Below are 24,005 nucleotides of genomic sequence, written 5' to 3'. Positions count from 1 at the left end.
AATTAAAATCCACCACATGTCATTATGTACATGTTTTTGTACACAATTATGTGCACCAAGCATTTTCCATTTAAAAATCCTACAGCCTGATGATGAGGACTAGCTTCTTGCAATTCAATACTGAACTTCTTTTCCCAGGATGACTTATTACCTAATATCCACAAAGTTAGGTAGCTCTTTTCATGTCTTAGAAGGGCTATTGTTTCTCCCTATGCTTCCATAGTGACAGCAGTATTTTCAGAAAATTCTTTTGGAAACTCGATGACTCGAATGGTCTCATTGATCAACTCAAAACAAACAACTACCCGGCTAGATGTCGTCATATAAGCGGTACCATCTACAAACTTGGTGGTTCGAAAGAAATACTCATCGCTAGCTGCTTCAGTATAAAAATTAGTGTTGATATATTTCCAGCTATTAGTAGTCAAGCTATAAACAGAAACTACGTATGATTCGTCTAGGTGAGCAATTACTATCACCTTATAATCATCACCATCATATCCGAAACTCACACCAGCATTCAGACGAAAAGAAGAATCATTCTCCATTGAGGGTCCAAGTTGCGGAAGCCTTTTGAATTTTCTACAAATTGGATTCCAGAGATAAATGTTCTGTCCAGGATTCTCCATCACAACTTCTCGTTTATATAGAGGTGGAGATTAATTTTCTACCCTGTTAGGTTTCAGTCAATGTGATCCTAAACTCAACAATCGTACTTCTTGTCCACTCCTCGGCCCGGTCCTAACTTTTCAAATACGTTTCAAAAAAGTAGTCCACGAGAACAATAAATATTGGATTCATATGGGTTTTTTATAACCAAATATAACGAAAAATTATATATGGATAAAATATGATCGGAGCAATTATATTGCTCATATTATGTTTTATATTTTTCTATAAAGTGATGCTACCTGAATATGATTTGTTGTCCGTATTCCATTAGAATCCGAATATTAATTATAATTTTAACTCAGTACATTTTTAAGTAAATTAAATATCAATTTTATAATTTTTTAATACTTTATTTAATAAAATTTATTACAAATATGATTTATCCACCCTTAAAATGAAAATATTATAATTGTATATAGTCTATACATCATATATTTAAGTTTTTGATTTTAGATTATTTGATATGTTTATAATATTATTTATATTTTAAAATAAATGATCATTATATAATACAAATTTTAAAAATATTTTGTATTATTAGAGGATCATATTTGACTTTAGTGGTCGCATTTTAATTGATCAAATTAAATGATTTTTGATCGAATATTAAAATTATTTAAAAACTGAAAATCATATATTAAAGTAAGTTAAATATAATCTTTAATGATATAATTTTTTTTAAGTTTGATCAATTATAAAAATATTAATACATTTTGGTCAAATTTTGATCATTTTGAATGAAAAAATAAAATATGACAACTAAAAAAAGAGTAGTAAGTATTAAATCATTTTTAAAAAAAAAGAATGTATAATTTCAATTTATTTTATATGAGGAAAAACAAAATTCAAGTGTCAAAAATCGTTAGCAGGGCTTTTAGACCCCGTTTCTGGAGTTTTAAGTTAGAAGCACTTATTCGTACCGTTTGTGCAAAAAGTCGATAACTACTTATAGAAAGTTAGGATTCCTATCTTTCGTTTCATTACTTCTACTTTTTTCCCAAACACTTTAATCACATAAGTCTTAACAAACTACTAACTTCTGCTTCATTTTTTTAGTTTAAGCAAGAAGCACTTACTTTAAACTCACCTAGACGGCCCCTCGATCAGATAAATATTCAAGTCTATTTTATAATTTTTACAAAATACTGTCACTTTTTAATAAAATTGCAAAACTACTTATTATTTTTCAAAAATTCTATTCTTCAAATTGTTTTTGCAAATAATGATTTTCTGTAATTCGAATCGATTAAGGGCGCCTAAAGGTCCTAAATCCTAAACTCTAAATAATTATGTTATGTTATTTATTTATGAGTAAATAGCACTTTGCATCCTTTAACTTAGGTCGTTTTCGCGATACGGTCTCAAACTTTAAATAATCTTTAAACTCTATGTGATCGAGCTCATGTCATCATCCCTGGGCTCGTACGTAGGATTAACGCACTTGAGGCTGAAACTCAACATTTTGAAACGCTAAAAGGGACTTTGTATGAAGAGAGATCTGCAGATGGAGAGAAAATGAAGAATGGTGATTGTAGCAGTGTCCTCCTTTTATTAATTGTAACTTGGGTGTTTATTGTGTTGAATTATGTTCTGGGTGGGAAGGAGTAATATGTAATGGTATATGTAATTGCTCTGTATTTGCTGAATGAAATGTAGTGAAGTTGCACGCCTTTGTTTTTTAATTTTATTTTTTTTCATTGAATGAGTAATAAGTGTGGATAGAGAAGGTTGTTGGAGGTAATGAAATTAAAATAGAAATGAAGTCAAAGTGAAGTAAAAGTGGAGTAAATATGCGGTTAAAAGAAGTAGATCACATCCAACAGTTTAAAGTTTACACAGAGATTCCAAAAGAGCATTATCCAACATCATCACAGACTGAGTTTACAATAAATAGACAAACCAAAAGCAAGTGAAAGCAAAGTGGGGAAATAGTTTTTCGAGGAAAAGCACTCAAAATGAGTCAAAAGCAGTACATAGATAGAACCCCTAATTCTTCTTTCCCATATTTTTCTGCATCTTGGTCTTGGCTGCTTCCAAATTCTTATGAGATGTGAACTTTTGCCCTGGTATTGGCTCCACGTCTAAAGGATTTTGTCGAGAAATTGCAGCTGGGGGCTTGAAGGGTCTGATTATACCTCCATGGCTAGTAGTTGTCTTTGAAGGGGCGGTTGAATTTGCACTTGCATTTGAACTAGCAGGTGGATTTGTCTTTGTAGCAGCAGATGGATTAGAAGGCCCAACAGATGGATTAGAAGGCCCAACTGAGATTTGTTGTTCATGAGCTTTCTGTAAAATAATACATGTTTAACAACAGATTTGCACATAATTACTATCACCTTAACAGATCTGCATATAATTACATATAGTTAGTATCTTAGCAGTGCAAGTCCTCTTATTGTGTCCAAGTTGTTGGCAATTGGCGCACTTCACAATCCTCTGTGCAGCTGCAGTAGTTTCTCCTTCCTGTTTGTTCCTCTCATCATCAATTTTCTGGACGACAAAAGAAGAAAGAATCAAAGACAAATCACTTAAACTATGAGATAAAGTTAAGAATGAAGCTTAGATACCTTTGATGGACATGTCCTAGTATTGTGCCCCCATTCTTTACACCATGTGCATCGTAAGGAGGTTCCAGACCTCTTGAGCATAGTAGGGTCACTCTTCCTTGCTTGAACAACATCTGTCCTCTTGTCTCTATTTTTTTTAGGCCTGCCAGGGGCCACTCTTTGTTTTGGAGGAGCAATTGGTGTAGCTCTTGTTTCCTCCCAAAACTCCTTTCCATTTATTGGTTCAAGAAGATGGATGTACACTCTCAAGTACCATTCCTTTTTGTGGCATTCATGCATATAATCCAAGGGGTTTTGTTTTTGAAAAAATATGCATGAACAAGCGTGAAAACATGGAATACCTGTCAACTGCCACTTCCTACAAGCGCAGTTGTGGTTCTTCAAATCACAGACTAGTTCGTGTCCTCCATCAGTGATATTCACCAGAAACTTATCCCCTCCATTCCAGCTTGGTCTAGCTCTTGCATCCAATTCCATGTTCCTTAAACAAACAAGTAAACAAACAAGTAATTACTACCAAATTACTATTTTAATTAGTGCTGTGGAAGGTAATACCTGTGCAACTTCTTTAGGGGTTTGGTGCAGTACATGGTTCCCCTAGTCTTCATTCGTGTATATCTCTTGCAAATTCTTTCCATACACGTGTTCTGAATTGCCTTAAACATTGTGACAATGCCCTGGTCTCTGAACTTATTTATATCATTATTAAACACTTCGCAGTTGTTATTAACGAACTGTCACATTTACTTGTTTCTCTAAATGCTGATCTACTCCATTGAGTCCTTGGCTTAGCCGCCAACCATTCATGTGGTTTAGGTGCAAGCTAAAATTAAGTGTAATATTATTATAAGTGTAATATTATTGTAAGTGTAATATTACGTATTATCTATAAGTGCAAGATATATGGATATTGTAAGTTTACAAGTACATTTTTAAGTGCCTCCATGTTAATGTTGAAATGGTAATCTGTTGTGGATTTTGAAGCACACCACATCAATCTTCTCACCCCAATTCCCTTATGATTCTTCCAGAGGTTCTTGTCCAGATGCATCACGCAGAAGCGATGCTCAGCAGCCGGGACCAGGGATTTCAGAGCATTTACTAAGCCCTTCTGTTTGTCGCAAATAAAAGTGTAGGACCCTGGATTCTCCATGTTCAAGTCATCCATCAGCAGCCTTATAAACCATTCCCAACTCTCGTTGTTCTCAGCCTCTACTTGTGCCCACGCAATTGGGTACATCCCATCGTTGGGTTCGGTACCAACTACTGTAAGTAAGATTCCACCTAAAGGACCCTTAAGATGGCATCCGTCTAAACCTATAACTGGTCTACAACCATCCAAGAAGCCTTCCTTCAATGGAGCCAAATACACATAGAATCTTTTGAACGTCATCAGAGTGCTACAACTGTCATCCTGCTCTGACATTATCTTCACAGTTGAGGTAGGCATTTTCTTCTTGATCTCATTGGCATAAGCATACAGCTTAGCATACTCCAATTCTTGTTTTCCAACGATGTTTTCTCTTGCCTTCTTCAGAGCTCTGTAGATCATACACAATGAAATGTTGCACTTAAGGTCATTAACAATTCTGGCCTGAAATGCTCTTGTTTCCCACCTGGGATTCATTCGAATTTCATCCTCATATTCTTTGGCTATCCATGTAGAATTGATACATTTCTGAAACCAGGTTGGATTGCAAGTGTGTGTGTTGCATATGGTTTTTATTTGTATATTCTCTGACCTCTGCATCTTTAGTCTATAGCACTTCCACTCACATCCACCACTGCACACCCACTTGATTTTCTCTTTAAGATTCTTCCTTAGTCTTATTGGCCTTTGGTGAACAATTTCATGCTTTTGTACTGCAGCTCTGAATATTTCCCCACTTGCGAAGACCATCTCCATTCTAAATTGACGATCATCCATTCCTGTGGTATCATTGAATTCAGGGTAGGTAGAGTCTACTTCATCAGAAGAATCCAGAGCCATTCTCTCATCACTGCTATTGAAGCTGCCCTCTGAACTGCTTTCATCATATACATTGTCCATCTTTATATCTTCTTCTTCACCTACCACTGTCCCTTGTGCAATAAGTTGTTCAATCTATTCTTCGTCTTCAAGTTGCAGTGTCTGACTTGCATTTGTTTGCTCAAAATCTTCAACTTTTTCCTTTTTCTTGGCACTCTTTTTTTCATCTTGCTTGACACTCTTCCTTTCATTTTTCTTGGCACTCTTCCTTTCATTTTGCTTGGCACTCTTCTTTTCCTTTTCTTGAGGTTTGGTAACTTTTTTCCTTGGTACTGCCTTCTTCCTTTTCTTTTCAGTATTTTCAGTCTCTTCTTGACTAGGTTGACTTCCAGCAGGTCCAGAATCATCCAAAACTACAGGATTATCTGCAGTGTTTTTAAACAAACCCTGCAACACAAGAAAATTGATCCAAGTCATTGAATTGCAGATTATATGCAAATGACAAATTAGAAAGAGAAAAGGAGGATCTGACTCACCCTTTACATGGAATATCAGCCCCTCTTTCTTGTCCTATAGGGAGGATTTGGATGAGGAATCCTCCTTGGCTTTTTCTGTTTCTTTGGGAGCGTATCAACCTCACTGTCAGTTGAATCCAAATTAGAACTATCACCTTGAAAACTAACTTTATCATCATCATCGCTCTTCAATCTACCCTCAGCCCCACCAGCACCAATACCCTCTCCATCTGCCTCACCATGACCATCACCACCATACTCACGTTCCTCTCTTATTTGTTCTATCCTCTCAACCCTTTCATCCTCCTCGTATTGTGTCATTGAAAAATCCAAAAATCAGCCCCATAATCAATCACATTATCAGTGGTATATAAATTCATACATTTTGAATAGCACAAAAGCACAATCATTGAATTAACTTCATCATTGTCTTTGATTGGTAATAACCTCTGATCCAGTTCTGTATTAGGAATGCAATACCACAAACAAAACTTTCCTAAAAATATTCCAACTTCATTCAACATAGACTCCAAATCAGCAAGACCAGACTCCAACTGTGAGCACATGTCAAAGTAACTGACTTCACCACCCACATATGAATTCAAATTCTCATCAAAGTCCCCATGATGGTGTAGTTTAATTGTGAAAAATTTCGAATCCTCTGAAAACACAAATAAATACAGAACTACATATATTACATATAAAACAAAAAAAATAAAAATAACAACAACATGGCACAATCTATATAAAAGTAAGCGTAGGGGGGACAACACTATATTATATTACATATACAAGACAACAAACAAGGGACCACCAGTTTAAACAATACAATATCAAACCCTAGAAATCATGCATGCAAAAATCATCAAGTAATCAGTAAAAGGAAGAAACGTACCAACATATGGTGGTATTTTGCCTACCAATGGCGTGCTTGGTTGAGGGATTACTGGAATAGCACCATCACCGGCAACTCGACTCCAATACTCCGCAGGAACTTCAGCCCAACTCGTGTTTTCTCCGCCATCGCCACCAACAACTCTTAATCGACCTCGCATTTGGCAGACGATTGGTATTCTAGGGTTTAGATACTGAGATTGAAAAGGGGGGAAAGTAGTGATCGATTTCGGAGGGAGGGAGCGTATAGTTTAGTTTTGTTTATTTTCTTTATTTAAATCCAGCTTAATTACACTTACAATTTTGAATTACTGATATGTCCCTCGCGTTAACGTTGACTGTTAGATTTTAATGAGAAACAGTCAAACGGGTGCGTTGTCTGTAAAAATTAAAAGTTGCGGGATGCACTTTGCTATTATTAAAGTTTGAGACCGTATCGCGAAAACGACCTAAGTTAAGGGATGCAAAATGCTATTTACTCTTTATTTATTTAATATTTTTAAAACCTAAATGGAGATTGTTGAACTTTAAAATATTAATACTAGCATAATAACCACAGGTCATTTCGTAGAAAATAGAAAATAGCTAGAATTTGTATTGTTATTGATCGGCATTAGCAGGAAAACAACATTTTTATTCATGTCAATCTTTGGGTCAAGCTTTTATTCATGCCAATCTATGGATGTGATTCTTTTTAGTATGTAAATATTAAAATGACAACTTATATATATATATATATATATATATATATATATATATATATTATTTTATTATTACATGATTAGTCTGTGTTAAAGGAATTTATCTTTCCGTTATTTTAAAAGGTAATCCGGATCGGATATCCGAATATCCGGATATCCGGTTAAACCGGAACCGGAACCGGAATGAAAATTTAGTGATCCGAAAAACCGGATATCCGGTTTATAATTCATAACCGGACCGGATATCCGGTTTTGCTCACCCCTAGCTGCAACAATCTTTTTCACCAGTAGAGAATCATTGCTTAAGAATATTATGAATCAGTTTAATCTCCAGATTTACAGTAAAGATCTTTCATATAAACTTATTTTGCACTATTTTCTCAAATTTCATTCTTCGAGCAGGTCTAGACTAAAGATTTAAAAAACGCACAAGTGAGGTAAATGACCAGAAGTGGTTGGTATAATAAATCTTGGGTAACATACAACACACAAAACTCTATTGATCGAATATTAAAAATTATTCACATATTATTAAAAACTGAAAATCATATATTAAAGTAGATTAAATATAAATTTTAATGATCTATTTTTTTTATTTTGATCAATTTATAAAATATTAATACACAATTTGACTGAAAAAGTAAAATATGACAACTAAAAAAACGACGAGTGAGTATTATTAATTGTTTCAAAAAAAAAAGACTGTATTATTTCACTTTATTTTATATTAGAAAAAACAAAATTCAAGTGTCAAAAATCGGTAAACTAAATCAGTTAGTTGATAAATATTTTGTTCACCGGTAAGAATAACTAGTTAATTCATTTAAATAATAGCTTCTTAGAAAGATATTCAGGTCTATTTTATATATTTTTTTACAAAAATACTGTCAAGTTTTAATAAAATTGCAAAAATAATTTTTATTTTGTAAAACAAATACTACTTTCCAATTTTTTTTACAAAATACTATTTTTTGTAATTCGAATCGATTTAGGGCGCCTAAAGATCTTAAATCCTAAACTCTAAATAGTTATGTTATGTTATTTATTTTTAAAATATTTTTAAAAAACCTAAATGAGGATTGTTGAATTTAAATATATTTAAATTTTTTAAATAAGGACCAATGCTTAAATTTTAAAATATTAATTTAAACTTTCAAAATTTTGAAAACCCAAAATAATTGTATGAAAATATAACATATTTCTAAATTAATATTCTCGAGTGTAAATTAAAATTACGTAATATTTATGCATGATAAAGCACTATGGCTGTATGTTTGTGCAATGTATATGTATGTCTGCGAGTGAGGAAGGTATTTATTTATAACAAGTGAAGCCTTTCTGAATACCGAAATTCTCTTGCAAGCTAACCAGATATTTCAGAATGGTTTTACATTATCAGAGGAGCAATACCGAAACATCGTATCCAATGGCATTGTTATATTTTGTTCTAAAGCAATTAGTAACTATATAGTGTAGATACATTGTGCGTGTGTTAGCAGTTCCTCCTTAAAATCACACCAGCCCCTGACATATTCTCTAGAACAGGACGTACTTACATAAATTTTGAGAAATACAAAACTCTATAATTGGGATATGTTGAGATTATCGAAAAAAAATTTACAACCAGGTTGTAACTTAACGTATCTTAGGACTATGCTCTGTTTTGATGTCATCCTTAAATTGATCGACTGGTATTATGATCTACTTTAAATGAATAGTTTGATTTCCAGCTTGATGTTATTTACTTAATACAATTGATCTGAATTTCAGCACAATTGGAGTTATAGTCAATGAGTGGGCCTTCAAATGGCTTAGTAGAAGAGGCAGATGATTGCATTACTTCTTTATCCGTGTGTATGCTGCACGATCGTTCTTTGCAGTTATTTTGTCTGGGAATTCCTGTTGCTGTTGATTATTATTGTACAGCCTATTGAATCTTCTCGCCTTTTTTTAGTTGCATCGAAAAGTTATATGTCTTGTGTATATCTAAACTACATAGATATATGCACACCAGTCTTCGTCTTCTCCAGTTGGCGCTTATACTTCCGTTGATTACATTATTATTATAGGTTATGTACATCGGGTATAATCAGTGTTGTGTTGGTTGTGCTTCATAAGCCGCTGCTGATATTATAGGCAGTTATCAAAGTGATTGGATATAAGAGTTTGTTGGCCTTTTCTCTTGAAAGTTTAGGGTTTTCGTTCGAGGGTTACGAATCTATTCTTCAATACGTATATGGTTTCGAAACCACATTTCTATTGCTCGTGGGCAGTATGATCACATGTTAACGATTTTTCTCTATCATCTGTGCACACTGATGTCGTATCTGAAGATAGAGAGGGAGGTAAATATAGATGGTTTTTATTTGAAATTTGATTTAAATTCTGAATGATTTATTGTTTATTAGAGGTTATGAACACTACTTGTATAAGATATTGGGAATTTGAGACAAGAGATCTAATTAGCGTTATATGTTAAATTTTTAGTAAATATATGGATGTATGGATGTGTATTCATTTTGTTTATCGAAAGAGTTCCCATATTATTATGTCCTTTTCTTTTCCTTCACTTTTTACAGCTCAAAGCGAGGCCTATTAATATAACTAGCCTTTAACCCGTGCGGGTATATAGTTAGTAGTCTATTATTTATAATTTAAATTTTAACATCATTTTATTAGTATTTTAGTATTAATGGATTGAATTTTAATTAAATTATATTATTCAACTGACTATATATATATATACATACATATATATATATATATATATATTATATTAGTACAATTAATCCGAATTTAGTACACGTAGATTTAAAAATAAAAAATCAGAAAATTCAAATCTTTTCCAAACATAGCCGATCGTGTAATACCTTTTGTTATGGAATTGAAAACGAACAGGGTGAGCACTTGCCTATATATATATATATATATATATATATATATATATATATATATATATATATATATATAGGCAAGTGCTCAAATACAAACTCCTTAGTGTACAAACGTACAAACAATCACTAAATGACTTGAACAGAATCACTAAATGATTGAACAGAATCACCAAATCTACCAGGGGTCTGATGGAGAGATAAGGGGAGGGGAGCACTTACGGGGCGGCATAGCCGAGTGGTGGTGCAGTGCGGCCGCCGGCAGTCGTGACGCCGGCGCAAGGCAGTGCTAGAAACATGATTGAGGGAGAGAGACACGATGGAGGGAGATAAGAAAAGCAGTGGTGAATGTGTGTGTGTAGCACTGATCGGTGAGCGAACAACCAGAGAGTGAGAGAGCCACTGGCAGTGGTGGTGGTTGGTGGTGGGTGAGAGTGAGAGGCGCTGGGCAGTGGTGTTGGGCGTGTTGGTCGGTGGTGGATGGTGGAGAGAGAGTGTGGCGTTGGGCAGTGGTGGTTGGTGGTGGTGATTAGAGGTGATTGTGGTGGCGGGGATGATGTATGTGTGTATTTGTTAAAATAAAATCTGGTAATCACTAAATATTATTGTCATAATCACTGGTTTGTACGTTTGTACAGTAAGGAGTTTGTACTGGAGTAAGACCCTATATATATATATATATATATATATATATTAGTACATTTAATCCGAATTTAGTACACGTAGCTTTAAAAATAAAAAATCAGAAAATTCAAATCTTTTCCAAACATAGCTGATCGTGTAATACCTTTGAAAGATTCAGTAATCTAATCAATCGAATTTCAAACGTAATTTTGTAATCTTGGTTTTTTTTACCATAATAACTTCTAAGATTAGAGTTAGAAAAAAGTTAAAGTTAAAAAGAGTTATATGAAGGTTCTTGTTAAAAAAAGATATTCAAAATTGTATATTTATTAATGAAATATTATATGATAATGTATTGTTACGAGTGTTTTTAGTATTTGAAACTGTTTAACAATATAATACTAATAGACTCCACATTTGTAGACTTGTAGTACCAAACCAAAAAATATAACTAAAACCTTCGACTACAAATTATACTCATGTTGGCTTATTATAGTATAGTATAGTATTAATTCTTTCGCTAAAATTTGTATGTTGTGCCCCGGTTTAATGCCACCAACAAGGGAAGCTATTATATTTACGAGATAGAAGAAGATACTAAATGCATAAAGGATTATTTTTCTTATTGGCTGGAGGGTAAATAACAAGATCTCACAAAAAAAAAGAGGCTTGTGCTCTAAAAGTTAAAAATTACGATCTTCATACTGTTATTATAGGGTTCTTAACAAATTATTGCCCGTACGAGAGACACATTTATCGCATCTAGAGCATTGCCCGTGCCTCGCACGGGCTTTCACTACAAGAAAAACATGATCTTACAACTGTTTTTCACCATTGTTTGATGTCAAAATTTTTCGTCGTCTATTGAGGAGCCGTGTGATTTCGATCAGACAACAGTGCGTAGAACCATTACTGGAAGCTACAGACACAACAGTTTCGTAACTGTTATCGAAATTCACATTCAACAGGTTTTATAAAAGATGGTATTGTTGGAAGAGTTTACCTGCAATGGTTTTTTCAAGCAGACAACCGTGAGTTACTGTCAACTAAGAGTGCAAAATTTCTGTATATTATTTGTCAAACAACAGGTAGTTTGTTGAATGTTGTTTCAAAGGCTAACCACAACTCTTTTAGGACAATACAGTTATGTTATGTTGTCTTAGACAACAGGTTGAACCTGAATATTGTAAGGAAGTCTTTCCAACAACTGTTTGTGGAATGTATTTCCAATAATGAGTTGTGGTTAACTGCCATCTTAAAGCTCTTTAGACCACATTTTTAGTTTAACTCCTATTGTAGTGTAATCCTTTAGACAAAACTCGTACATAATGTTGTTTGAAAGGCTAACCACAACAGTTTTAAGTCAATACTGTTATTTTATGCTGTCTTAGACAATAGGTTGAACTTAAATATTGCAAGGAACTCTTTCAAACAATCATTTGTGAAAGTATTTCTAATACTAAGTTGTGGTTAACTGCCATCTTAATGCTCTTTAGACCACATTTTTTGTTTTACGCATATTGTAATGTTATCCTTGAGACAACACCATCGTATATTTTCTCGTTATGTGAACATGATAGACATAATATTACCATGTTTTAAAGAGTTGTGAATAGAGCTTTAGTCAACTGTTAAAACAATGTTATAGTGTTGTCCAATTAGTTTGGTACAATGGGTGTTTTTGATTGAAAACACAATTATCTGTTGTATATAAAATTTTGCATATAAAATCCTGATTTCATCCAAACCACCTGTGAAAACCTAAAAACTAAATCCCAACAATAAATCCACCAAAAATCAATCCACCAAACCAACAAACCAACAAACCTAGAACTAGCTACCAATCACAAAAAACAAAATCCACCAAACCAACAAACCTAGAACTAGCTAGAACAAGAACAAGCCAATATATATAAATCCACCAAACCAACAAACCTAGAACTAGCTAGAACAAGAACAAGCCAATATATATAAATCCACCAAACACATATCAATCCAACAATCCTAGAACAAGCCAATATATATATAAATCCACCAAACACAACCAATCCAACAATTCTAGAACCCTAGAACAAGAACAGGGAAATATATATAGATTGAGCACAATATATATAGATTGACAATGCAATCTACTAATAGATTGAGACAAATCTATCAGTCTACCGACAATTCTGTTTGGACCAAAAAGTGCATCACCATGACAAACTGCAAAATTTATAGTTCAATTCCGACTACTAGTTCAAACAAAAGACCACAAACGTGGAACCTAGTTTGCATGGCGTTTCATGAAATATTTTGCAAAATCACAGCGGATCTCGTTAATGTCATCATCAGTGTAAACCAACTTTGATCTGCGCATCCACTGAAAAATAACCCAAAATTTTACATAAGTCATACAATTAACTACTGTACGGGTAAGAGTATAAGTCAATGGGAAAACCCAAAATGAAAATCTGACCTGAGGAGCAAACTCAAGTTCTTTGTCCTCAACAATCTCTTTCATGTAGCGCATCACAAACAGGCCACATTCCTTGGTTCCTCATTGCACTGGAACTCCCTGGATAATTTAAAAATGCATAACGAAAGCTTTGAATTTGGAGAGAAATAATCTCTTGTATATATATTGCAGAGAGAAAACTATACAAAACTGATTTGGTGAATGTAAAAAATAAGTCTCTAAACTATGAGTGCAATAGTGTTTATATACAAGCATTAATCTAACTAACTTCTATCCTTAAGAACTAACTGAGATGTAACAAATAATTATTTAATTACGATATCAACTAAGTGAGATGTAACAAACAATTATTTAATTACAATATCTTTAATGGCATACAAAAAATATGATGAGAATTGATTTTTACCGCCATGTTCTCCCACAAAATTTTCTTCTTGACAACCTTGTTGAGATCCTCTTTGTAAATTTTAATGGCACTACAACAAAAATAATACCAGCAAAACCATTAAGCAACTGAAAAATGCATGGTCTATCAAAGTTCAAGACTCCATACAGAGATTTTAGAAGCTGAATCTTACTTGTCGACAACATCCAGCCATTCCCCATTAGCGATTCGACGTTTTAGAGGGTCCATGTGGTAGACAACCTGCCTCAGGATTTGCAACAGTTAAATTCCAATGGTTCCTACACAAACATGAACGAATTGAAGCCTTCTCATAAAAATTGAAACTTAGAAGCTAAAAAAAAATCAATTTAAAAAAGGCAAGACATGTGATCCTGTTTAGCTAAAACATTATATGAGAATGTCTAACTAGCTAGCTCTTGGATTAAAACTTACAAGTCATTGTAAGGCATGAGAAAGTATTGCCCTTTCTTAGCATTCTTATATCGTGCAGCGAGTGCACGCGACCTCTGCCTTGCATTACCACAGCCAATGGCACCAATTGTGGTGGGATCTACGAACTTGATCATGTTGGTCATCTTATTTTTTTTGACATATTCGTTTATGGAGCTACATATAAAAATATGAGAGATTAAAAAAAATTCATTTATGGAGCTACAGACTAACTATGAGAGATTAAAAAAAAATTGTGGAGAAACTTATTGAATAAAAAGGACGATCACAGACCCCGACATTTCACCTCCAGAGCACACCGAATAAATATCTGATAAGTAAATGGCCATCTTTTTTGTAGAGCCAAAGGCTTCTTGGCATAGCTAAAAAGAAACCGTTCGTCCATCAGCTAATAAGGCACCCTTTGCCCATGTCCACAAACGATTTAATGCAGATGGGTAATTTGCACCCATCTCAACAACAAGCTCTGGTTCAACAACATTAGCGACTAATTTATAAGTCTTCTTTTTTCCCTTTTTCTTGGCTTTCTGCAGAAAATACACATGAAAATAGTAAGAAAAAAAATACTCCCTCTGTCCCATTTAATTCTATACGTTTCTTTTTCACTGCTCGACACGCACTTCAATACTTTTATAAAACATAATTCTATAACTTATTTTTAAAATTTTCTTTTTCTGAAGAAAAGTATAACATTCAAACTTTTATACAGAAATGAAATATCTTAAAAATAAGTTATGGAACTATACTTTACGAGAGCATTAAAGTCCGTGCCGCGTCCCCGTCCCCCAATGTATATGACTCAGGGGGACGGAGGGAGTACTAAATAAAAACATTCTAGCTATATAGTGCTATTCTAAATATTTTTACCTTCGGAGCTGACAAAACATTGGAAGTGCTATTGTTCCTCATTGTTATCAAGTTTCTTGGCCATGCAATAAAAGTTCCCATGGCTTGTTCCACGGTCAAAATCTCGTCACCGATGGGGAATGGAATCTTAGCATCTCCTTGAATGACTTGAGTGATTGACACTCTTGCATTCTCCTCCCCAAGTCTGACTCCATGGATTGTCTCCTCTCCTTCAACAACAACAACTTCGTCAATCTTCGCACAAGCTACAATGTTGCTAAGCGATCCAAGAGCCAATTTACAAACAGAATTATCCGGAGCATTCACTTTCACTTCTTCACATTTGTCTTCCTCAAAAATAATTCTACAACTTTCATCCTTGCCATCCAACCTCTGAGCATCCTCAGGATCCACCCCTAAATCAACAAATAAACTCTCAATCTTTTTAATTTTCTGACCACCTCCCTCCTTTTCAACAGGAAATAAATTCTTTGCAGTTGTAGGTGTATCAGGATGGTTTACACCTGCATCAACATCAACCCCGCCGTTAGAGTGACAACTTGCTTGTTGGGAAGGATGCGTTGGAGTACAATCTTGTTGTACGGGCCTTTTCAAGATCTCTGCCCTCAGTTTTGCCATTTCAGCAGCCTAAAAATCATCTCTCTCTTTAATTATTTTTGGAGTCTCCTCTGCCAAGTACCTCTGAACTCTTTCCTGTATCTTTTCATCCATTGTTCTAGCTTTCTTTTGCCTTGGAAGATCAAAATAAATGGACTGCTTTACATGAACACCTTGTCCACTGACCCGACCATCATGCTCAGGCTTACCGAGCGCCAGTGTTAAAAACGTCATCAACACCTTCAGCTTTTAGTTTCCCTTCCTTAACCTCCTCTTTCAATTTTTCCTAAAATATTAAGTGTACCATATTATCACAGTCTGAGCTATTTCTATGTAAAAGACTAACATAATTAAGTACCATATACTTTGAATTAATTAAGATAAAATTAATATATAACTTACAATTTCCTTTGCTTTATCTTCAACAATTTTTCCTAAAAATTTACCATGTTTGTCCTTCCTTGCTAGGACCCAGGTTGACGACCGATCAACTTCCTCTTCATCTGGATGAGATTGATACTGCATTCACATGTATATGATGAGGAAAGTATAATAGCATAAATATGTTAGACAAATTAGTTTGTATTAAAATAATAACTATGTCATTTCACTATTACGCACCCATTCATTCTTGAGGTTAGCATAACCTTTTCGAGACATGCGATGTGGATATACACTCAGCATCCTTCTTTGTACAGCATCATCATGACATTTCTACATAAGAAGCACGAATGTGGTTATAAAATCAATATTAATTAAATACCAAAAACTAGAAACAACAAGTATGTTTTTTTTTTAAACAAAACAACAAGTATGTTTTAATGCTAACCAGAAACAAGTATGTCATAATGCTAACTGGAAACATACCAAAAACTCAGGTGACATGCGATCAGCAACAAATATATCCCAATGCGATTTTTCTATGTAAGAGAAATGTGCACGAGGATAGGCCAACACTTCAGGTTGATCTCGATAAGAGAGAATGTAAGTTGTGGTCAGTCGACTTTTGAACTCCCTCCATTTCTGACCAGCGGAACGTAAAACCATCTTTTTCGCAGACGGAGGTAAAATGAAAGCCAGCTACATACATAAGAAATTAAAAAGATATTAGATACACAAGTAATGAACATATAATGATGGAAGTAAACAAACATAATTATTTCAGTTTGTTTTACCAGAATACACTCCCAAATCTTGTTCTTTGTCTCATCAGGAACACATTTCCAACTATAATGCCAGATTGGTGCTTTGCTTCTTGCCCAAACCCCAATATAGAATTGCATTTCCGCCGCTTCAGGACCATACTGCTCTCCCTTCCCGTTAAAAGACACATTAAGTTTATTCCCCATGATCTTGCGTCTCACAATTCTGTGCATCGTTACACAACCTCGCTTGAGTAGTTTTAGTCCTTCATTGTTGTTCGGGGTGGTAACAGGTTTCACTTTCTTCTTATTTTTGGAAATTTGTTTTTGTAAGATTTCAGATATAGGCTTCTTCTTCACAGATATTGGGGAAGAAGTGGATGGGGTGGGGGTCATAGCAGGGGTCTGGTTGTTTAAGGACCTGGTCTTTCGTAAAGCCCTGATCACATTCATGGTAGTTGGATGGGATGAAGACCACGTCCTTTTAAGCTCTTTCTTCTTTGGCCCTGTTCTCGGTGACTTTCTCGTGTTCAACTCTGTCTTCTTTGACTCGCTTTTCTTTTTCGGAGTGGCCATAATCTATACACCAAACAAAAACTAAAATTTAAAACACATGTATCAAATGTATATGGAACAAAAACCAAATTTCAGACTCACATAATATAGAACATGTAAAATGAGCTGTCATAATACGAAACATATATACTCAAACAGAGGCAATGTGTTTATGTGTTTTGTGAATCAAACACAAGCAATGTGGATCAAAATCCACAAAATCTAGAGTGAAAATCAAGACAATAAATATCAACATTTTCCTTTTATACCGCATTTTAAAAGTACCTCTGTCAAATCCATATACTACACAATCTAAGCCCAACAACTTATAAAAATCTAATGTCGTAATAACTACATAATTGCGTGGTGCATTACTACGCTATTAAACTCAAGCAATAAAATTTGATAATCCAGTTCAAAATAAACTTACACAGTAACTAGCAACGCCAAGAGACAACACCTATCCAGTCTTTTATATAATCATAGACAACATAAAGACAGTCATAATAGAACACCCCTCAAGCATAGTGAAAACCCACAAAATCAACACCCACAAGCACCATCATATATTCAAAATCCACAAAATGCATTTCTCAAAATCGAAACCCACAACCCCTAAATACATAAAATCAGGGACTCAAAATCGAAACCCACAACAATCATATATTCAAAATAGAAACCCGAAACCCCTAAATACATAAAATCAGGCACTCAAAATTGAAACCCACAACCATCATATATTCAAAATAGAAACCCAAAACCCCAAAATACATAAAATCAGGCACTCAAAATTGAAACCCACAACCATCATATATTCCAAATGGAAACCCAAAACCCCTAAATACATAAAATCGAAACCCACAAAATAATCAAGAGCGAGTGACAAAATCTGCATGCAAAGGATGCATATAATCGGAATGAAAATACCCAAAATATACTCAACAACCCCAAAATACATAAGATGAAAAAACCCCAAATACAAAAGATGCTAGGGTTATAGGGTTTAAGCCCATGCCAGTGATTAAATGTTGTCGTCGTTGTCGCGTTTAAGCTAGGTTGAGTAATCATCGTGCGATCACTAGGTTGAGTAATCGTCGTTGTCGCGTTTGCTGGGTATGAAAATGAAAGCGAAAATGAAAAAGAAGTGAAAACTGATAAAGTAAACACCGCGAAGCCAAGGTGGGAGAAAATTTTCGATTGGGGGGGAAATGAAAAATCAAATGAACGGTGCTGATTTGAGATGTACTTCAATCTAACGGTGAGTAATGTCTTTTAATATATTTTAATTTTTAAAAACTAAACTATCTTGTCTGAAAAATGTTGTTAGACATAATTTGTTACAATTGTTTAGTCAATAATTTCGATTACAAGAATTTTATTCGGATTAGTGTTTCGTTAAAAAGATGACTTTATTTAAAATACCTTATATTTTACTAGATTTCTGTTAAAAAGACGAGCAAGAAGAGTTAATTATTTTCTAATAAAATTTATACAAGACTACAATAAGTCGATATTAACATCCGTACGGTTGGATCTTCGAGAAATCCATTTCAGAAATTAATTGAGTCAACTGGGTAGTAGTACCCGTGTAAGGGACTACAACTTTTACCAGATTTCTGTTAAAAAGACGAGCAAGAAGAGTTAATTATTTTCCGATAAAATTTGTACATGACTACAATAAGTCGATATTAACATCCGTACGGTTGGATCGTCGAGAAATCCATTTCAGAAATTAATTCAGTCAACTAGGTAGGAGTACCCGTGTTAGGGACTACAGCCTTTACCAGATTTCTGTTAAAAAGACGAGCAAGAAGAGTTAATTATTTTCCGATAAAATTTGTACATGACTACAATAAGTCGATATTAACATGCGTACGGTTGGATCATCGAGAAATCCATTTCAGAAATTAATTCAGTAAACTGGGTAGTAGTACCCGTGTCAGGGACTACAGCTTTTACCAAATTTCTGTTAAAAAGACGAGCAAAAAGAGTTAATTATTTTCGGATAAAATTTGTACATGACTAGAATAAGTCGATATTAACATCCTACATGACTACAATAAGTCGATAAAATTTGTACATGACTACAATAAGTCGATATTAAAATTTTAAATTTGTACATGACTACAATAAGTCGATAAAATTTGTACATGACTACAATAAGTCGATAAAATTATTTAAAATTTTAACAACACAATCATTGAGCTTTATTATGTCTGAATGAGAACATAATAATTGAAGTCAAAATTAGGTCATTAGTTCACCTCATCTTATCCCCTCCTGTACTCTCCATCGTGGCGGCTCCATCGAACCTCGACCTCAAGCTCACCTCCTCCATCGAATCTCGACCTCCATCGCACCTCGACCTCAAGCTCCTCCATCAAACATCGACCTCCATCGCACCTCGACTTCAAGCTCACCTCCTCCATCGAACCTCGACCTCCATCGCACCTCGACCTCGAGCTCCTCCATCGAACCTCAACCTCCATTTTAGGTAAATCTTTTTGGGCTCAATTATCTTTTTAGTGTTTTAGGGTTCCTCCATTGTTTCAGTGGTTTAAGCTCTAACACAAGCTCACGTCGAGCTCAAGCTCACGTCTGCACTAAAATCACATACTGAAATCACAATTGTTTGAAGTGATGCAGATTGGGAATTTGGGTTTGTGATAAGCTTAATTAGTTACTAATTGCTTAATTAGTTAGTCATAAGCTTAATTAGTTAGTCATAAGCTTAATTAGTTAATTGTTTTGGTAGTTAGTCATAAGATTAATTGTTTGAAGTGATGCAGATTGGGAATTTGGGTTTGTGAGGTTGAAATTTGGGTTTTGTTAAATATGTTTGCATAAGTTAGACTTTGGTAGTTAGTCATAAGCTTAATTAGTTAGTAATTGCTAATAGTATATGTAGTTGTTGCTGATTGTTTAGATTTTACTTGTAATTGTTTTGGTAGTTAGTCATAAGCTTAATAGTATATGTTCTGTTTTTGACCATCATGTCACTTTCTTTTTGCAGTTTGTTTTATATCAAAATATATATGGACAGGTCATGGTTAACAGCTAATAGAAGAACAAAAGAGTTTGAGAATGGAGTGGACGCTTTACTTATGTTTGCCTTTGAGAATGGATATAACGAAGACAAAATAGGTTGTCCATGCTTAAAGTGCGCACATAGCAAATCTTGGACAGCTCGGACTGTTAAAAACCATCTGTTTCAATATGGTATTGATCAAACGTATACTCGCTGGATATGGCACGGGGAACCAAATCTTGTAGAAAGTCCTGTATTGGATGAAAACGGCAACTCAGTATCTTCTAATTACCAATTCTGCACAAGAATGGGTGAAGCTGACGATGATGATGTTCTTTCTTTAGATTTCATCAACCATGTGAAAGGTGAGCATGAACCTCTTTATCCTGGTTTGATAATTACACTAAGTTGAAAGCTTTGGTTAAGTTATTCAACTTGAAAGTGAAGCATGGTATGTCTGATTCATGTTTTTCTGATGTTCTATTATTGATTGGGTCTTTGCTACCGGAAGGCAACAATATCCCTTCTTCTTTCAATGAAGCAAAGAAAACCTTATGTGCATTAGGAATGGGTTATGATAAGATATTGTCTACTATATCGTGGGCCACAAGATGAAGATGAGACTACTTGTCGCATATGTAAGGCCTCTAGATGGAAACTGAATAAGAAAGGAGAAGAACAGGAAGGAGTCTCTGCTAAGGTCTTATGGTATTTACCCTTGATACCAAGAATAAGAAATTTGTTCAATTCACCAGCAATTGCGAAGGACATGACTTGGCATGAGACCGAACGACAATAGGATGGTAAAATGAGGCATCCAGCTGACTCACAAACATGGAAGGATGTCGATCAAAAGTGACCTGATTTTGCATCGGAGAGTAGAAACCTCCGGTTATCTTTATCCGCCGACGGTTTCAATCCTTTTCGTGGAAACCGTACTGATCACTCAAGTTGGCCAGTTTTGCTATCGGTTTACAACCTTCCACCTTGGCTCTGTATAAAAAGAAGTTACATTATGCTCTGCTTGTTAATATCAGGACCGACCGAGGCTGGAAATGATATAGATGTGTTCCTTCAACCACTTATAGAAGATCTGCAGGAGTTGTGGGGCGGGAAACAAGTGTACAACGCATATAGACAAGAGTCTTTCTTACTTGGGGGCATATTATTATGGACAGTAAGTGATTGTCCGGCCTTGGGGAACTTGTCGGGACACGTAGTTAAAGGGTATAATGCTTGTACTATTTGTGTTGATAAAACAGAGGCTACTAGGCTGGTTCACTATCGGAAGACGGTAGTTATGAGGCATAGGAGGTGGTTGCCCCGTCATCATCCGTATAGAAAGAAAAAGGCAGCTTTTGATAACAGCGTTGAGACAGGTGATGCTCCTATTCTATTAACTGGTGAGCAGGTTTGTGAAAGAGTACAACATCTAAGGGACCATGTCTTTGGTAAGACACAACGCCAACGTAAACGGAAGAAAGTTGATGTTAGACCAGTTTAGAAGAAGTTATCTATCTTCTTTCAACTTGAGTATTGGAAATTTTGCCGGTTAAGCATGTTCTCGATGTGATGCACATCGAGAAAAATATATGTGAGGCTTTACTTGGAACTTTGCTAAATATTCCCGGAAAGACAAAAGATAGGGAGTCTGTCCGTCTCGATATGGCAGAAATGGGAATAAGAACGGAGCTAAGGCCAAAAACTCCCGGAAAGAAAGAGAAGGTACCTTTGGCTTCATGGAACTTATCGAGTGCAGAAAAAAAGGTAGTTTGCTCATCATTTCTTCAAATGAAATTACCGGATGGATTTTTTTCAAATATCAAGAATCTTATAAATATGGAAAAACTTCGGCTTGTTGGAATGAAATCTCATGATTGCCACACAATATTTCATCATTTGCTTCAAATTGCGATTCGATCGGTACTGCACAAAAAAGTCAGGTGCACAATAATAAGGTTTTGCCTTTTCTTCAAGGCAATTTGCAGCAAAGTCATCGATGTAGATAAATTGGAAAATATGCAATCTCAGTTGGTGGAAACATTATGCCAGCTGGAAAAACACTTTCCACCTTCGTTCTTCGATGTCATGATCCATCTCTCAATTCATCTTGTGAGAGAGGTTAAGCTTTGCGGGCCAATATTTCTACGTTGGATGTATCTTTTTGAGATATATATGAAGGCGTTTAAAGGATATGTTCGAAATGCTGCTCATCCCGAAGGTTGTATTGCCGAGGCATATGTTGCCGAAGAGGCCGTTGAACGTTTGGTCAATTTTGAAGAAGCTACCATAGGTTTGCCAAAAAATGATAGGCATGAGCAAAATGCAATAAGCAAACCTTTATCTGGTGCGACAATGATCAAGCCAAGCAAAGAGGACTTGCATCTAGCACACTTATGTGTTCTACAAATTGGCAATGACGTCAGGCAATATTTTGAGTAAGTTACTAACATGTGTGTGTGTGTATTCTGTTATTTTCTCATTATCTGCAATTCGGTAAATACATTGAGGCAATTGATTTTACTTGTAGTGAACATATGGCATCTTTAATGGTAAGATACCAGCAGCATGAAAATGACGAGGTGTGGCTAAAAACCAAGCAGAATGAACAATTCCCCGAATGGTTCAGGAAAAAGGTAAGTTTTATTTCTGTGTTTATTACCTTGTTACGTAGTCCTGATTAAAAATGATACAGAGAAGTAATATAAGAAGTCGAAGACATCCAATAAGAAATTAAAACACAGACCTAAAAAGATTGTTTAAATTTTTTTTATTGTACAGATTGAGACGGAATTGCTCCATGACCATAATAGCATAGGTGATGATATAAGGTGGATGGCAGAAGGGCCTAACAAGAATGTTCCTACGTTCAGTGGTTATAAAATCAGCGGAGTTAGTTATAGCACCAAGGAGCGTGATGGAAATAGACAAGTATAGTGTAGTGGTGTTTGTGTTGTTGCAGATACATTAATGCTTTCCGAAAAATTAAAATCTGTTGAACATACTTCACATACCTACTATGGAGTTATAACAAGTATATTGGAACTAGACTATAACAATTTTAGAGTCCCTATATTTCGTTGCAATTGGGTAGATATGATCAAAGGGGTTAAGGTTGATGACTTGGGATATACATTGGTTAATTTGAACAAATTAGGATTTTAAATGATCCTTTTGTTCTAGGGAAACATGTTAGCAAGTTTGCTACATTGATGATACTCTTGAAAAATTTTGGTCTGTTGTGTTGAAAGTCCCGGTAAAGAACTTTTATAACCACTGTGATGATGAAAATGAAAGCTTCGTAGAAATAGAACTTGAGAATGAGCTGTTGTTGCCCGTGTTCCCGAATGTTGATGAACTGGACGATGAAAATACTAGCTATATGCGAGAGGAAGAAAAATGGATTCAACTTCCATCATGGTAATATATATAATTATTTATAGAAACTTGAGTCCATGTACCGCTGACTTTATCCTTTTTTAGGTGAAGCTCATATTATCTATATGTACTTCTCGTGAACCCCTTGATGAGATTACTTTTGCCGTGATAAAATCATCATCTAGTTGACTGAGTTCTCAATTTGTGAATGCTGCTGGTTAATGCTCTTGTTATAATAGATAATGATTTTATCATAGCAAAAATAATCATTCGGCGGACATACAAGTATGG

General features: G+C 34.9%; 2 protein-coding genes across 2 annotated transcripts; one reads left to right on the top strand and one right to left on the bottom strand.

Annotated features, from left to right (window-relative positions):
- Positions 1 to 209: 209 nt before the first annotated feature.
- On the bottom strand, positions 210 to 629 carry LOC135150400 (F-box/kelch-repeat protein At3g06240-like). Its single transcript, XM_064086686.1, has one exon. It carries the CDS (start codon positions 627 to 629, stop codon positions 210 to 212), a length of 420 nt encoding a protein of 139 aa, XP_063942756.1.
- A 19,714-nt stretch (positions 630 to 20,343) lies between these two features.
- On the top strand, positions 20,344 to 23,760 carry LOC135150399 (uncharacterized). Its single transcript, XM_064086685.1, has 6 exons — positions 20,344 to 20,701; positions 21,374 to 21,747; positions 21,894 to 22,762; positions 22,867 to 22,972; positions 23,118 to 23,267; positions 23,533 to 23,760. Exons 1-6 carry the CDS (start codon positions 20,344 to 20,346, stop codon positions 23,758 to 23,760), a joined length of 2,085 nt encoding a protein of 694 aa, XP_063942755.1.
- The last annotated feature ends 245 nt before the right edge of the window (positions 23,761 to 24,005 follow it).

This window comes from Daucus carota, chromosome 2 (assembly GCF_001625215.2).
Source record: "Daucus carota subsp. sativus chromosome 2, DH1 v3.0, whole genome shotgun sequence".
NCBI lineage: Eukaryota > Viridiplantae > Streptophyta > Magnoliopsida > Apiales > Apiaceae > Daucus > Daucus carota.
This window is presented reverse-complemented; position numbering and strand designations above follow the sequence as displayed.